This window comes from Nerophis ophidion, linkage group LG07, assembly GCF_033978795.1.
Source record: "Nerophis ophidion isolate RoL-2023_Sa linkage group LG07, RoL_Noph_v1.0, whole genome shotgun sequence".
NCBI lineage: Eukaryota > Metazoa > Chordata > Actinopteri > Syngnathiformes > Syngnathidae > Nerophis > Nerophis ophidion.
This window is the reverse complement of record NC_084617.1, coordinates 25,238,275-25,254,121: the sequence shown is the minus strand read 5'-3', so window position 1 is coordinate 25,254,121 and position 15,847 is coordinate 25,238,275. Positions and strand designations below refer to the sequence as shown.

The 15,847-nt window shown below is 41.0% G+C and overlaps 1 protein-coding gene across 2 annotated transcripts in view; it reads right to left on the bottom strand.

Moving 5' to 3' along the window:
* The window catches only part of srrm2 (serine/arginine repetitive matrix 2), a 20,222-nt gene extending 4,375 nt beyond the window's left edge, over positions 1-15,847 (bottom strand). For both annotated transcript variants that reach the window (XM_061905781.1, XM_061905782.1), the window contains exons 1-11: positions 15,645-15,847; positions 13,987-14,241; positions 10,714-10,809; positions 10,454-10,639; positions 9,548-9,631; positions 8,899-8,958; positions 8,790-8,819; positions 8,593-8,721; positions 5,548-5,662; positions 3,926-5,448; positions 170-853 (exon numbers count right to left, since the gene is read on the bottom strand). In XM_061905781.1, coding sequence (XP_061761765.1) covers positions 170-853; positions 3,926-5,448; positions 5,548-5,662; positions 8,593-8,721; positions 8,790-8,819; positions 8,899-8,958; positions 9,548-9,631; positions 10,454-10,639; positions 10,714-10,809; positions 13,987-14,234 — 3,155 coding nt within the window. In that variant the 5' untranslated portion in view covers positions 14,235-14,241; positions 15,645-15,847. The remainder of the gene's footprint in view (positions 1-169; positions 854-3,925; positions 5,449-5,547; positions 5,663-8,592; positions 8,722-8,789; positions 8,820-8,898; positions 8,959-9,547; positions 9,632-10,453; positions 10,640-10,713; positions 10,810-13,986; positions 14,242-15,644) is intronic.

Here is a 15,847-nt window from a genome sequence, read left to right as displayed (position 1 = left end):
CTTGTCACTTCCAGTTTCCTGCTTACCCTATACACTTGTCACTTCCTGTTTCCTGCTATTGGAGCTGGAATTACCTCTGTCACTTCCAGTTTCCTGTTTACCCTATACACTTGTCACTTCCAGTTTCCTGCTTACCCTATACACTTGTCACTTCCTGTTTCCTGCTTACCCTTTTGCTTGTTGGTCCTCAGAGTCTGAGCTGTCTGAGGACGATGACGAGGACGAGGAGGACGAGGATGAAGATGAGCTAGAGCTGCTGCTTCCTTTCTTGTCAGTCTTGGCCTCCTTGCCGTTGACGACACGCTTAAGTCGCACTTCCTCCTGAGACTGGCGGGACGCAGGTGGCGATGGCTTCCTGTCCAGAGAGCGAGAGGAATCCTTGCGCTCTGATTGGCTGCCAAGCGGCAACATGGAGGTCACAGCTGAGTCTTTGCAAGGAGCGGCCAAGTAAGCGGAGCTACTTTTTTGCATCTTGTCTTTACGACTTTTGTCATCCTGCTTGCTCTTCTTGTCTTTGGCCACAGCGCTTCTCTCTCTGCTGTGTCCAGACGAGGACGAGGAGGAGGAGGATGATGATGATGATGAGGATGTGGACGAGCTGGAAGAAGACGAGGAAGACGAGGACGAAGATCTACTGGGTTGACGAGTGTCTTTCACGACGACGCGTTCCTTCCCTCTCCCTCGCTCTTTGTCCGTCTCTCTCAGACTCTTTCCGTCTCTTTCTGTGGACGCAGGCCCATAACTCTGAATCTTTTGTATCGGTGAAGGAGAGCGATTGATTGGCTTCTTCAGCAAAGGTGATGGCGAACGACTGTCCAATCTTCTGCGTGGCAGAGAAGGAGGGCGGCGGCACCTAAAGAACAAAGATGGTGGGTCATGTGCACATCTGGGACCAGAAGCCGTGATAAGACTACATTTTCTCCCACAAATGATTGCAGATAAACCACACTGTCAGCATTTTTCTCACACGAAATGAAAAATGTATGTCAATCTCAATAATTATAATAATGCAATATTTATTGCAGAAAAACACAATGTCAGCATTATTCCCACACTCAATGAAGCACTAATGTCAAAACCAATAATAATCATAATTTGATGGCAGATAATGTTAGCATTATTCTCATGCTATAAATAAACACTAATGTCAATAGCAATATCAGTAATAGTATTATTGATTATAATAATGCAAGTATGATTGCAGATAAACCACACTGTCAGCATTATTCCCCCACCTAATCAAGCATAATAACGCTTGTTTTTCTATCAAACTCAATAAACATTTTATTTGAAATTAGAATATTAAGAACTTTTAATTGTCCTAATAAGTAAACAATACAAATAAAATGGACTCTAATTCTCTGCCAGCAAAAATTGCACATCAATAAATATTGTGGCCAACTTTAGGGGTTTCTAGTACGAATCCAGCCATCACCATTTCAGCCACTGCTGTTGTGTCCTTTGGCAAGACACTTCACCCACCTTGACTCCAGTGGCACTCACACTGGTGTATGAATATAAATAATGTTTGGTGTATGAATATGAATAATGTTTTGTGTATATTATTAATGTTTGGTGTATGCATATGAATGTTTGGTGGTGGCCGCAGAGGCTGTAGGCGCAAACTGGCAGCCATGTTTCTTTCAGCCTACCTCCAAGCAGCTGTGGCTACACATATCTTGCCATGAATGTGATTACAATTATTATTAATATAATCAAATGTAACTTCCCAACATCAATGTATTTTTATTATTATTTTATTGGAATGTAGCCTGCCACTGTCATGTTTATTATTATTAAAGGCCTACTGAAACCCATTACTACCAAACACGCAGTCTGATAGTTTATATATCAATGATGAAATCTTAACATTGAAACACATGCCAATACGGCCGGTTTAGTTTACTAAATTGCAATTTTAAATTTCCCGTGACGTATCCTGTTGAAAACGTCACGGAATGATGGCGCTTATGTTGACGCGTGCTTGTGACGTTATTGGTTGGAGCGGACATTTCAGCCAAGCACCACTCACGGCTATACGTCGTCTCTTTTCATCGCATAATTACACAGTATTTTGAACATCTGTGTTGCTGAATCTTTTGCAATTTGTTCAATTAATAATGGAGACTATAAAGAAGAATGCTGTTGGTGGAAAGCGGTGGATTGCAGCTGCCGTTAGCAAAACAAACACAGCCGGTGTTTCGTTGTTTGTTGTGAAGCTTTAACACAGAGCGGTCAAGCGAACATGTTTCTCTACGTCAACCAGCAAGTTTTTCGATGGGAAAATTTTACTTGAGTGGATTATGCGACCTTCTACTGCAGGTGTCAAAAAGGCAGCTATGATCTTCGTCATTCCATTGGCTTCTCTCAGAGACACAGGCGTTCACCGCAGCCCTCCGACTTTCAGGTATGACTTTATAATCTCACTAAAACCCTATTAACACAATAAACAGATTAGGGATTTTCCATAATTATCCTAGTAAATGTGTCTAATAACATCTGAATCGCTCACATTGTCGTCGTCTGGAGCAGTCGTCTTTTCTTTTTTTTTTTTTGTGCTTCACTCTAACTTTCCTCATCCACAAATCTTTCATCCTTGATCAAATTAATGGGGAAATCGTCGCTTTCTCGGTCCGAATTGCTCTTGCTGCTGGTGGCTATGATTATAAACAATATGAGGACGGGAGGAGCCCTACAACCCGTGACGTCACGCACACATCATCTGCTACTTCCGGTACAGGCAAGACTTTTTTATTAGCGACCAAAAGTCGCAAACTTTATCGTTGATGTTCTCTACTAAATCCTTTCAGCAAAAATATGGCAATATCGTGAAATGATGAAGTATGACACAGAATGGACCTGCTATCCCCGTTTAAATAAGAAAAACTCATTTCAGTAGGCCTTTAAATGTATCTTACCATCATTGTGTTTAATATTATTATTAAATGTATCTGACCACCATCAATTGGTGTATTATTATTTTAGCTTACTCTTATGTTTTAGTTATAATTATTAAATATAGCTTACCATCATCAAGGTGTTTATCATTATATTAAGTATAGCTTACCACCATCAAAGAGTTTATTATTATTAAATGTAACTTACTACCATCAGGGTGTTTATTAATAGTATTGTTAAATGTACCATGCCACTATAAATGTGTTTATTAATATTATTAAATGTAGCTTGCCACCATCAAAGTCTTTGTTATTGTTATTAAATATAACTTACCACCATTCAGGTGTTTATTTTTATTTTTGTTATATGCAACTTTCCACCTAGTGGTCCCATGTTTCCTAAAAAATAATGTTAAAAAGAACTTACAAGTTTTGTCCAGCTGTGTACTGACGTATAAACTTTGACTGCAAATTAATAACGGCTCCAAATATCAGGCATCGGCTTCCTTGACTACTAATAAACAGTATCGATATCAGCCCTGAAAAAAAAACATATTTAGTATTTTCCCTAGTTAGTAAAACTGGTTCGAGTGGCTTGTTTTATCTTTTTTTGTTGCCATCATTTTCCATCAATTTGGACATTAGTTACTTGTTTGTCAGTGTTTCTGGTTCTTGTTGATCACGTTTGAAGCAGAAATAATTCCACACTAAACATTTGGTTTTGCAAGTATTGTTTTTCCTCGTAATTTGTGTTAACTTTGCGGTGCTTCTCACTATAGCTCGTTGCTATGGTGAGACACAGACAAAGGTTAATGGCCGACAAGAGGGTTCACTCCATTCATTAAATTCTGCTTTTAAACAAACTCAGGTGCTGAGAACAATGCAGAGTGAACCCTCTTGCAAGCTGATTGAAAGCGACAAAGAGAAAAACCCCGGACGTGTGTGCAAAGTTATTGGGTTCATTATCATTGGATCATTAGACAATTGGCCCAGACATCAGAGTTTTAACGTTTTTCCAGGCTGCTTACCTGACAACAGGGCTCCTCCTCGGGCTCCTGGTCCTGGATCCACTACGCCTTCCCGGGCTTCTGGTTTTAGATCCACTACGCCTCCTCGGGCTCCTGTTCCTGGATCCACTACGCCTCCTCGGGCCCCTGGTCCTGGATCCACTACGCCTTTTCGGACTCCGGGTTCTAGATCCACTACGCCTCCTAGGACTCCTGGTCCTAGATCCATTGGTCCTCATGGGGCTCCTGGTCCTGATGGGACTCCTGGTCCTGATGGGACTCCTGGTCCTGATGGGACTCCTGGTCCTGATGGGACTCCTAAACCTGGACCCGTTAGTCCTCATGGGACTTCTGCTCCTGGACCTGCTCCGTCTGGCAGCACGCTCACGTCCTCTGTCCCTCTGGCGGTCTCTGTCCCAGTCTGAAGGAGGACTGGTTCTCCTGTGGCGGGGGAGTGGGTCCTGGTACTGTTTGGGCGGGGTGGCACGTGACGGGGGCGAGCGTGACCTCCTGGATGCAGGACTGGTCCTTGTGGCGCGTCTTGATTGGTCAACTCTGACCTCTGACCCCCTCACCCTGTCAAGTCCAACTAGGCGGGGGCAGGGCAGTGGACTCGGACTGCACTGCTGCTGGCCCTTGTTTGGAGGGGCGGGCACAGGTGCTGGTTGGGGGCGTCGCTCATTGCCTTCCGGCTGTTTCTGGGATTTGGTAGGGGAGGCGGAGCTTTCCACGCGTCCGTTGGCAATGTACCGTTGAACGGCCGCTCCGATAGCAGACGAGCCACGTTTGTCTTTGCTGGAAGTCGTTTTGGTTTTGTCCTCGTCTTCAGAGGACGAGGATGAGGAGGAAGAGGATGATGAAGAGGAGGAGGAGGAAGAGTCACTGTCGCTGCTCTCCTCCCTTTTTTTCTCCGCCAGCTTCCTCTTCCTGTCTTCTAGTGTTTCTGTCCTCCTGCTGTCGCTCCTACTTCCTGCCGCTTCATCGGGCTTCCTGCCTCCTTGCAGGGCCCGCCCTCGGTCTTCCATCCTGCGTCTCGTGTCCTCATCCTCCCTGGGGGGTGAGCGGAGGCGCGGCTGCTGAAGTCTGGTCTTGTCATTGGTCCTCTGAGGAGGAGACTTGCTTTCTCTTCTCGTCCTGTCAGGAGGCGGCCAGGGGGACGTCTTAGTGTCTTGATGTTTCTTGAGGCTCCTGTCCTCCTCGCGTGCTCTACTCCCACCACCCCTGCTGTCCACCTTGGGAGGAGGAGAGGGAGAGGACGAGTCATGTCTCATCCTGTGGGGGGGAGACGTCCGAGCTCCGCTCCTCTTGTCTCTGCTTTTGCTCTCTTTTCCACCTTCTGCACTTCCCGGACTTTCTGCGTCTTTGCTCCTTGATCTTCTTCGCGGGTCCTCCTTCGCTCTCCTCTTCTCAGTCCCTTTGCTCATGGAGCTCCTCTTCTGCGCGTCTCGGCTTCGGTCCGTCTGTGAAGGCGAGGACGAGGATGAGGAGTCTCGTCTTTTGGTGGTGGAGGTTTTTGCCTTCCCTGTCACCTTCTCTTGTCGTCTCTAACAAGACACAGCAGACAGAAGAGCCGTCAGCATTAACATCATCATCATCATAATAATAATAATAATAATAAACAGTCATGGCATCATGCTCCTCACCTCACGAGGTGCTCTTTGTTCCGGGGGATCTGCCCTCCGGTGTGGAGACACTGGTCTGCGTGCACTGTCTTCTTTGTGCTGATGCTGACGCAACCTTGGCGGTGCAGGTGAGCGACTGTTAGCAATGGGGAAACACATTTTGTAAGAAAAGTATTTTAGAAAACCGACTACGGTAGGACTGGATTAATTTTGGTCTCATTCCCGTGAGAATCCTGCGTGTGACTGGAGGAGTGGGGGTTGGTTTAGTTATCCAGATCTAGCTGCAGTGTGCTTAAATTGGAACAGCACTTTTGTCCCTGGAATTTTGCCTATCATTCACAATCCTTATTTAAAACAAGAACATATGTTTTTCTTTTTGTATACATTCTAACTCATAAATACATGTGATCAAAAGTCTGCTTACAATGGAGCCTATGGTGTCACTATATTCTGCATACAAAGCCCTAAAAAAACACCTCCAAGAAGGTTTTGTATACAAACTGTAAGTTTATGTAATGTATTAACAGGCATATTTATAGAAATATGTCATATTTACGTATATAGCTCATTTTAAGCAAACAAGGCGCATTAAATTAAAAAACGCAACACGACTTTGGCTTTTTTCTTCCACAATATCACTGTTCACTGCAGACTTCATCAGAACCAACAAACATTACTTACTTTACTATGTCTGCTGTCATTAGAATACCGCAATATAGAATCTCGTTATTTTCCTGTTTAGATGAAGAATGACTCACAATTCTTGTGAGGAAAAGAGGAGTGGAACCAAGTGTCTTTTCGGGTCTTTCTCGCCATGTCTAAATTGACTGTGTGTATCAACTTGTCGGAATACATCCTCATCTTTCTACTATTCAGGCGAGAGGCATGATTTATGATCTAAAATAAACTTTCATGATCACCGAGGCGAGGAAGCAGCTCACAATTGGGTGACGTCAACAGCGGCAAACAAGCTAGTGATCACGGTGACGCTATAAATACTTTGTCTGCGGTAGCGCTTATAACAACAATATCCCTAATACTTTTTAATATTCCAGTCATAAAATATAAATGGATGATGGTGGCCTTTTTTTAGATGGTTATTTATTGGGTTGTAGAGCAGAAAAGAGGACCTCCCATCTGCTGCTCCTCTGGCAGATTATATATATATATATATATATATATATATATATATATATATATATACATATACATATATATATATATATACATATATATATATATATATATATACATATATATATATATATATACATATATATATACATATATATATATATATATATATACATATACATATATATATATATATACATATACATATACATATATATATACATATACATATATATATACATATATATATATATATATATATATATATATATATATATATATATATATATATATATATACATACACACACACACACACCAGTAGTTAGTATTAAAAAAGGTGATGTAGAACAACCAACCATTATTTGGTTGCTCACGAGGAACCCTTACAATGTATCCATAAAAAAATCCATTAACTGTTAAAGGGGTACATTATCACAATTTCAAAAGGGTTAAAAACAATAAAAAAAACAGTTCCCAGTGGCTTGTTGTATTTTTTTAAGTTTTTTTCAAAATTTTACCGGTCCCAGAATATCCCTAAATAAAGCTTTAAAGTGCCTTATTTTCGCTATCTTCGAAACCACTATCTATTTCCCTGTGACGTCATACAGAGCTGCCAATACAAACAACATGGCGGTTACCACAGCAAGATATAGCGACATTAGCTCGGATTCAGACTCGGATTTCAGCGGCTTAAGCGATTCAACAGGGTTACGCATGTATTGAAACGGATGGTCGGAGTATGGAGGCAGATAGCGAAAACGAAATTGAAGAAGAAATTGAAGCTATTGAGCGAATAGCTATTGACGTTATTCAGCCATAGCGTGGGTGTACCTAATGAAGTGGCCCATAGCATGGCTGCCTTATTAGCATCGCCGGTAAAATGTGCAGACCAAACGATCAGGACTTTCGCATCTTGTGACACTGGAGCAACTTAAATCCGTCGATTGGTAAGTGTCTGTTTCGCATTAAATGTGGGTATCTAGTTTCAAATGTACATACAGCTAGCGTAAATAGCATGTTAGCATCGAATAGCTGGCAGTCATGCCGTGACCAAATATGTCTGATTAGCACATAAGTCAACAACATCAACAAAACTCACCTTTGTGATTTCGTTGACTTAATCGTTGCAAATGCATCTGCAGATTATCCATACATCTCTGTGCCATGTCTGTTTTAGCATCGTCGGTCAAATGTGAAGACACTCTGGTACATTCAATGGGGGTCTGGCGGCAGATGTCTTGCCAGTGGTGCAACTTGAATCCCTCCATGTTAGTGTTGTTACACCCTCCGACAACACACTGACGAGGCATGAGGTCTCCAAGGTTCCAAAAAATAGTCGAAAAAAACGGAAAATAACAGAGCTGAGACCCGGTGTTTGTAATGTGAAAATGAATATGGCGGATGTGTTACCTCGGTCACGTCACGTTCTGACGTCATCGCTAAAAGACCGATAAACAGAAAGGCGTTTAATCTGCCAAAATTCACCCATTTAGAGTTCGGAAATCAGTTAAAAAAATACATGATCTTTTTTCTGCAACATCAAGGTATATATTGACGCTTGCATAGGTTTGGAGGTAATGTTCCCCTTTAATTTTTTTTTATAAAATGGGGTAGATGGCCAGTTATTATGATGTAGAAAAATCCTACATTTTTACATATTTTCCCAGGAGATTTCCCATAGTTTGAAAAGCAAATGCTGATGCTCCACTTAGACACATGTATACAGGTGTTTTTGGCTGCTAAATTAACCACAACATTAACGCCGCATAAAATATTATTTTGCTACTGGTCCCAAGTTTCCTAACAAATGTTAAACAACTCAAAGCCTTGTCCACTGACATACTATTCATGTTTAAATAAAACTTTTACTGCAAATGAATATCCAAATATCGGCCATATTGTTTTGTCCTAATAAGGAACTATGAGACACCTGTGAGCTGAAGCGGACGAGACGCTCCTGTGCCGCGCTGTCTTTGTCTTTGCAGGACTTTTACTCGCTTTCTTCGTCGTCTTCTTCTTCTTCTTCTTCTTGGACGCCTTCTGCTTGTCATCTGGGGAACTTGGAAGGAGAGAAAATATGAAACTAGGAGAAAATAAAAAGGAGGCCAATGTTCCACATGTCTTTACCCGTCCTGCTGCTCTTCCACTGACGACTCTCTGGAATCATTTAAAACAACAAATTTAACTACACTCAACTTCAACTTGTAACCAGTGTGGGCAGAGCTAAGTCAATTACCGTTTCTTCTTTTTCTTAGATCTTTTCTCTCGGCGAGGAGATGGCGAGCAGCTCTGCGACCTGCACATGACCACGGTGAAAACAATTGCTTGATCAATACACTTGAAACTGTGTTTTATATTAGGACATTTTATTTTGATGGACACACCAAGCAGCCAATCACACTTTATCTTATCACATAGCATAGACGTACATATGCTCCAATATGAATAAAGACCCTTTAAAAGACGTTTTACAACGAGACATAGCCAACGAGTCGCCTGGATTGTAGGGATGGGAATCGAAAACCGGTTCCAGTTCATAACCGGTTTCCAGTGTATCAGTTCCTTGGAATCGCTTGTAATTTTTTCAAACGATTCCTTTAACGATAAAGATTTTCTATGCTATGTGTGCTTTTAAAGACCTCACTGTTGGATTTCTAAGGTCATGTTATCTCAAACCTAAAAATGTATGCTAATCCACCTTTTTTCCCAAATAAGAATCCATTAGGGTCCGAATTGTTAAGCAGAATTGAAATTGGAACCGGAAAAATCTGATCAATTCCCATCCCTACTGGTGTGTATATTATATTTTTCCCAAATACTGCAAAAACTACAGAAATGTTTCCACCATTAGGAGATGGCTGTTGTGTGCTCATCAAAGAACTCACCCAGCCCTCTTCTGGTTCTTTTTCTTTTTCTTCCGACTGCGTTTCTTTGGCGGGGAATCAGAGTCATCCGAGTCTTCTATCAACCTGTCAGGAGGACAGCGAAGCGAGAAAAGACCTCAAGACTCAATAATTATTTTGGTACTGAAATATATTTATAAAGTTTTCAAAATAAAGGGGACCACAAAAATGTCATTATTGGCCTTTTTAAACATAAAATCTTACATTAAACATTTTTTATTGCAAGAAAATAAACATTTTGGCATCAAATAAGAACATAACTTCTCTTTCAGTAGTAAGTAAGCAAACGTGATACAAATTCTCCTAATCTGGCTGCTGACGTATGCATTAACATATTGTGTGACTTTCCTGTCTATTATTTTGTCAAATTTATGAGGGAAAAGCGGTAGAAAATTGTTTATTAATCTCTTTGTTTATTTACTGCTTATATTTGCTTAGTTTCTGTATTAACATGTTTTATCTACATTTATGTAAAAATGTAATAAGCACTTATTATTCTAATGTTTGGATACTTTATATAAGTTTTGGGTACTATTACAAATTTGGGTATGGATCCAATACCAAGTATTTACAAGATCTTTCATTGGTCAAAATTAAATTTCTCCTGTGTCCCGGGACATATTTCCAGACTTTATAAACAATAAAGAAGATTTTGTGATAATAAAAATGTTTGGGGATGTAATCACTGTAGTATCAACTACATAAGGCTCTTAGAGTTGGTATCGTTACAGTCGATATTTGCAATTAACATAAAAAAACAGGACCAGTATTTTTTGGGGGGTAAAAGCAGTATAGTACCTTTTTTTTTTAATTATTAGGTACCGCAGTACTTTATTAGTACCAGTACAACCCAAGTGTGCTTGTGTTAAAAAGCTGCTTTGCACTCACGTGTATTGCTGCTGCTGCTGCTTTTCTCTCTCCAAACGCTCCTGCTCTCGCTTCTCTTTCTCCTTCTCTTTGCGATCGGCATGGAACGACGATCCGTCGACGTAGTCGCTGGAGATTCCAAAGGCCTCCCGCAGACGATCGTTCTTCTGCTGGTTGGCCGCAGCCAGAGCGTGAGTTTCTGTTACGCTGAGCAAAAGGAATCAGTAACGGTCAAACGTGAAGATGGCGAAAGAACAGTAGCTGCTTAATTGTTGACTTACGACGTCTTGTCGGTGGAGGCAGGGGGCTTCTCTTGCTGCTCCTGCAGCATCATTCGAAAACTATTCACCTTCTCCTCAATCTCCTCTGCAGAGTATCTGACCAAGCAAGCATAAAAAAATATTAGAACCTTTCTACTAAACAAATATTACAAGTACAGCCAGGCCAAGAAGTATAATGCTCAGCTGTGCTGCACTTTAACAATTTACAGTCGTCCATTGCGCTTCAAATATTACAGCTTCACTACATCACTGATTTTTTTTAAACATATTCTATATATTTTTGGCCTACATTTAAGAATTTAAATCATATTTATGTCTTGCATATCTGCAGGGTTTTGCCTTATTTTGTGTTATGTTGTAGTGATGGATAAAGATATTCACAAAGCAGACATTCTGTTTCCAGGTTCAGGGTGAACAACACTAACACATGACAGCTAACTTTGGCGCTATTTTCACCACAACATTCCAGTCAACCAACATTTTGATGTGCTTCATCTTTGACCTCTGCCTCATCAATACCACTTCTCCACTTTAACGTGAACTATATCAAAATACAAGACAGACCAGTACTTGCCACTTAATGCTATCGGCAACTTTCCAGGACATGCTGAATGGAGATGAACATCAGCAATGCTTACAACAGCTAATTTTTGTAGCTGCGACTGTCAAGTTGACCAAGTTTTTACGGAACAACTTGCGCCTGTGTTTTAAGCACATGGAAACCCAGTACTAAATTAGAGGAATTACCCAGGATGTGATTAAGTATTTCCACGTTGTGGCTGTGTTGTAGTGGCCGGGTGACGACCATAGCAATGACTCAAGGAGGATCCTCCGGGTTACCAGTGAGTACTGTAATCTACGGTAGAACTAGGGGTGTAACGGTATGTGTATTTGTATTGAGCCGTTTCGGTACGGGGGTTTCGGATCGGTTCGGAGGTGTACTCAATGAGTACACATGTCAGGCTAGGACAACATGTAAAAGCCAGAGCTAGAAGACGCTCCTGCCTCGTTCTGAACTCCCGTTTCGGAACACTTTGGCTGCGCGATACAACAATGTAGGACAGAGGTTAGCTGATATTGTTCAGCAGCTGCTTGTGACCACACGTCAAACATGTGTTGCACCTTTCCTGCTTCCGGCTCCAAGACCGTAGTCGAGCAGTGTAGGGGAGATACTCCTCCAGAGCTGATGTGTTCTCGGGGGCAACACCCTTCACTCTACCCGGCAATGGGTCTCTACAGCTCTGGGCATCAGGGTAAATGAAGAGTCCGGCGATTAGTTGCAAATCGTGGCTTTATTGAGGTTTTGCACACAGCCAACCCAACAAAATACCAGCCACTCCCGCACTAAGCTCCCTCACCTCGCTCACCCACACATGTTAAAGGGCCACACACACACACACATAAGCTACTCTCATAACACATGCTAACCCATTTGAAGCGTCACCACCGCATTCAAGCAGCCTCTCCTCTGCGAGTCAGGCAGGACTAAAGCAATAACAAATGTTTTTCTAGCAGCAGATTTAAGTCCATATTGCATTAAAAACTAGATTTTGACACACTTAAATGGTGGAAGAACAATGAGCCCACATATCCTCTTACTGCCAAGTCAGTCAGGCTAATAAAAGTCTCAATCAATCAAAAAGAGCACTTTATATGTAGAAATGTTTTGTTAAGAAACCATTCCGAGCCTAAATGTGGAAGTAGTGTCAAAGCGCTTTGAGTACCTTGAAGGTAGAAAAGCGCTATACAAGTACAACCCATTTATCATTTATTTAGTTTTTATTTTATATATGTTGACCACATTAACCCTGGCAATGGACCCTGTGTGTATATGTATGTTATGCCATTGTTTACAAATGTAGTAGATAAATAACCCAAAAAATGTATATTTTGTAGTTTTCTTACTGTACCGAAAATGAACCGAACTGTGACCTCTAAACCGAGGTACCTACCGAAACGAAATTTTTGTGTACCGTTACACCCCTAGGTAGAACCCACTCAAGGCTCCTATATTGGTAAAACAAATGCAAAGGGGACTATATGGTTGTTTCATGTCTAGAGTAAACTTAGCTATGTTAAAAATATTTAGAAGGTCATACACAGAATGTTCTTGGTCAAACTATAAAAATATTTTATTATTCAATAATCATCATACTTTGCGATCAGGCAATTACGCACTGCTCCTGTGTCCTCACGCTCAGTAATCTATGCAGTCCACAAAATCCAACCAATCCTACAATTTTTTTTGTACTATTTTCAAAGATCGATCAGAACAGATAAAACAATTACTTCAGCCGAGACATTTTGAAAAGAAGGAGGTTGTCTGCATCAACAACCACAATAAAACAACATTCACAAAAAAACTACTATCTAGCAAACTGTTCACTTTCTGCCGTGATCACACCAAAACAAACAAATAAATGTAGCATTGACAGCAACTGCTCGCGCTCTTTCATTTGCGCCTAAAGACGCACACACTCTGTTCAGCCAGTAATGCGTTCAGGGCCACAAAAAGTCAGAAAACTCCAAACCCCGAACAAGGTTGTTACGCTATGATACGATTCACACGCAGCCAATCAATTTCATTAACAGTGTGTTATGTGTGCATAAAGTCTTATTTTGGCAAAACGAACAAGCACTGTTCACCCAGACTCCCCAAACATGTGTGCCTATTCTAGTGTCATGTATTAAGAATGTTAATTTATGGATATAAATTATGACTTGCTGTCCTGAGATTACATTACTGCTATTAAACAACTCTGCAATGATGCATTTTACAGACACAAAGTTGTGTGCTGTATCCCATGTTTGTGGTACAGCACACATCTCATTATGCAAAATGTGAATGTTTACAGGTGGAATAAATAGATCTCAGAAAGGAGTACATGTCTCAAATTCTTCCACGGGAGGACCCCCCACCCAGACATTCAAAATGCAGCTCATGAAAAATAAGATTTTTGTTTTCATTGTCACTGGGCTAAATCATTTATATTAGAAAATTTTAGAATGAAAATAACTGCTGTTATTTGATTACTACTGTATAATAAAACATTTAACTTGTCAGGTTTGGGACAGGTGTGTGGGATGCTGGTGTGGAGACAGTGCACATTTCTGATGTTGCTCACATGTGGTCCAAGGAATAATCAGGTAGTTTGTGCGTTTGCTCAGAAACATTAAAAATTAGGAGGAACATTGCCCGGAACCAATTAGCCTAGATAAACAAGTGACGACTGTAAAAACAGTCCATTTGCTAGCGGGGTGTATTCTCCTCACCCTTGCTCCTCCATCATGTCCTGCAGCTTGGCACACTCCACCTCCAGCTGTCGCTTTCTCTGGTGCTCCAGGATGTCGGCATTGGGCTGCCTGTTGAGCTGACTCTCCAGCCGCTCCCGATCCTTTTCGTCCCTTTCACCACCACGTTCATCTCGCGGCCGTTTGGCCCGCAGAGTGGACAAGTTCCGCTGCACGTAACCATTGGTGCCGCTGCCCCGAGGAGTGGTCAGGCCTATGCCATTGTACATGGCGGCTCTGTAAACGCAAACATTGATTATAGTCACATATTCAATTCTAAAATATTCTTATAGATTCCATTCTGAAATATTGTCATTGATTGCATTCCTCCGGAGGATCAGCTCACGCAAACTTAAAAGCAAGGCCACATTAGTAGTTTTAGGCAGCCACAAACTTTTATATAGCTTGCAGGTGTTAGGGCGGGAAAAATTGCTGTTCAAATTGAGCACATGTTGTAGGTATATGTTTTTGCAGCAGACTAGATCACCACAGTGGTCGCTCACAGTTCCACGTCTGATCGCGCCATTGTGAGTAGCGACCGGGCCGCTGTATTCAGAGTTCAATTGCGTTTGCATTGTTTTCATCACAACTCTACACCAATACTCATGACGTAGAACACATATCCTAGTTTATCCACAATATCAAAATTTTCGGACTGGACAAGTGTTCATGCAACAACTCCCCTGCAAAAAAATCTACCATGAGTAAAATGTTCATTGGAATCTTATTAAAATAAAAGTTAAATATTCATCTGCAAGTCTGACAAATATATTTGAAATTGATTGACTTGTACACCGAATTTTCTGACACATTAATTGCCCGGTCGTTTGTTTCGTGACTCCATGTGGAGTCCAACCAGCCATGTTTACTCAACTTTTCCATCACTTCAATACTAATTTTATGAATGGAATCGATCCAAAATACACCGTTGCTTATTAGCATAGGCTATTACTTCTATTTCTTAGTTTAACAAGCTTTCAAACAATACTTACATTTTTAAAATGGGCTAAATATTAAGAAAGGTACGTTTTTTTTTTTTTACAAAAAGTCATACCTAAAGTATTGACCCATTGACTTTTAACTGATGAAGTTAACAAGAAATTAGTGCATTATCCCCGGTTTAAAAGTCCACAACTTTCTTAATATTTATCACAGGAAAATAATACTTATATATCTGTAATGGTCTTTACAAGACCCGTCTGATAATCCTAGTTCATGTAAATATTCGTATTACATTTATTTCACACACAAACTGATCCACACCGGAAACAAACAAACATTGTTTCATGTATGCAAACAGAACATAATGTGGGTGTAATATCAGACGATCAGACACATTTAAATTTAATCGCATACATGTATTTTCATGTTTTACTACATGCAAGCGCACCCTATTACGCATGCGCAAAAAAGGCCTAAACCATACGACGCACGACGTCGAGTCAGAAGAATAATAATGAGAAACGCTTCTATTAGGTAGGTAGGTAGGTAGATCGGTCATAATAACACTCGCACCAGGAAATAATTGCTAAAATGTGTGATGTACCTAGTAAAAATGTCGTCATGGGTCACAACATTAGTAGGCCCGGCAATCACTTAGCTGAACTATTAGCAAATAAGCTAGCGGGCTTGTTACCTACCAGGTCTTCCCTCCTTGAAGCCGACAGACACGTCACCGAGAGGAATATAAAATTATATTTTTCTGCTTCTTAATCCCTGCTTGTGTAATCACGGTCTCTTTCAAATGTTTGCTCGCAAAGAAGGGAGGCTGGTTTGCTCCTGTAACTAGTCCGTCTCAAACGAAAGGAGGACGAGCTAAACTGCTTCGTCTTTTAGTCCAATC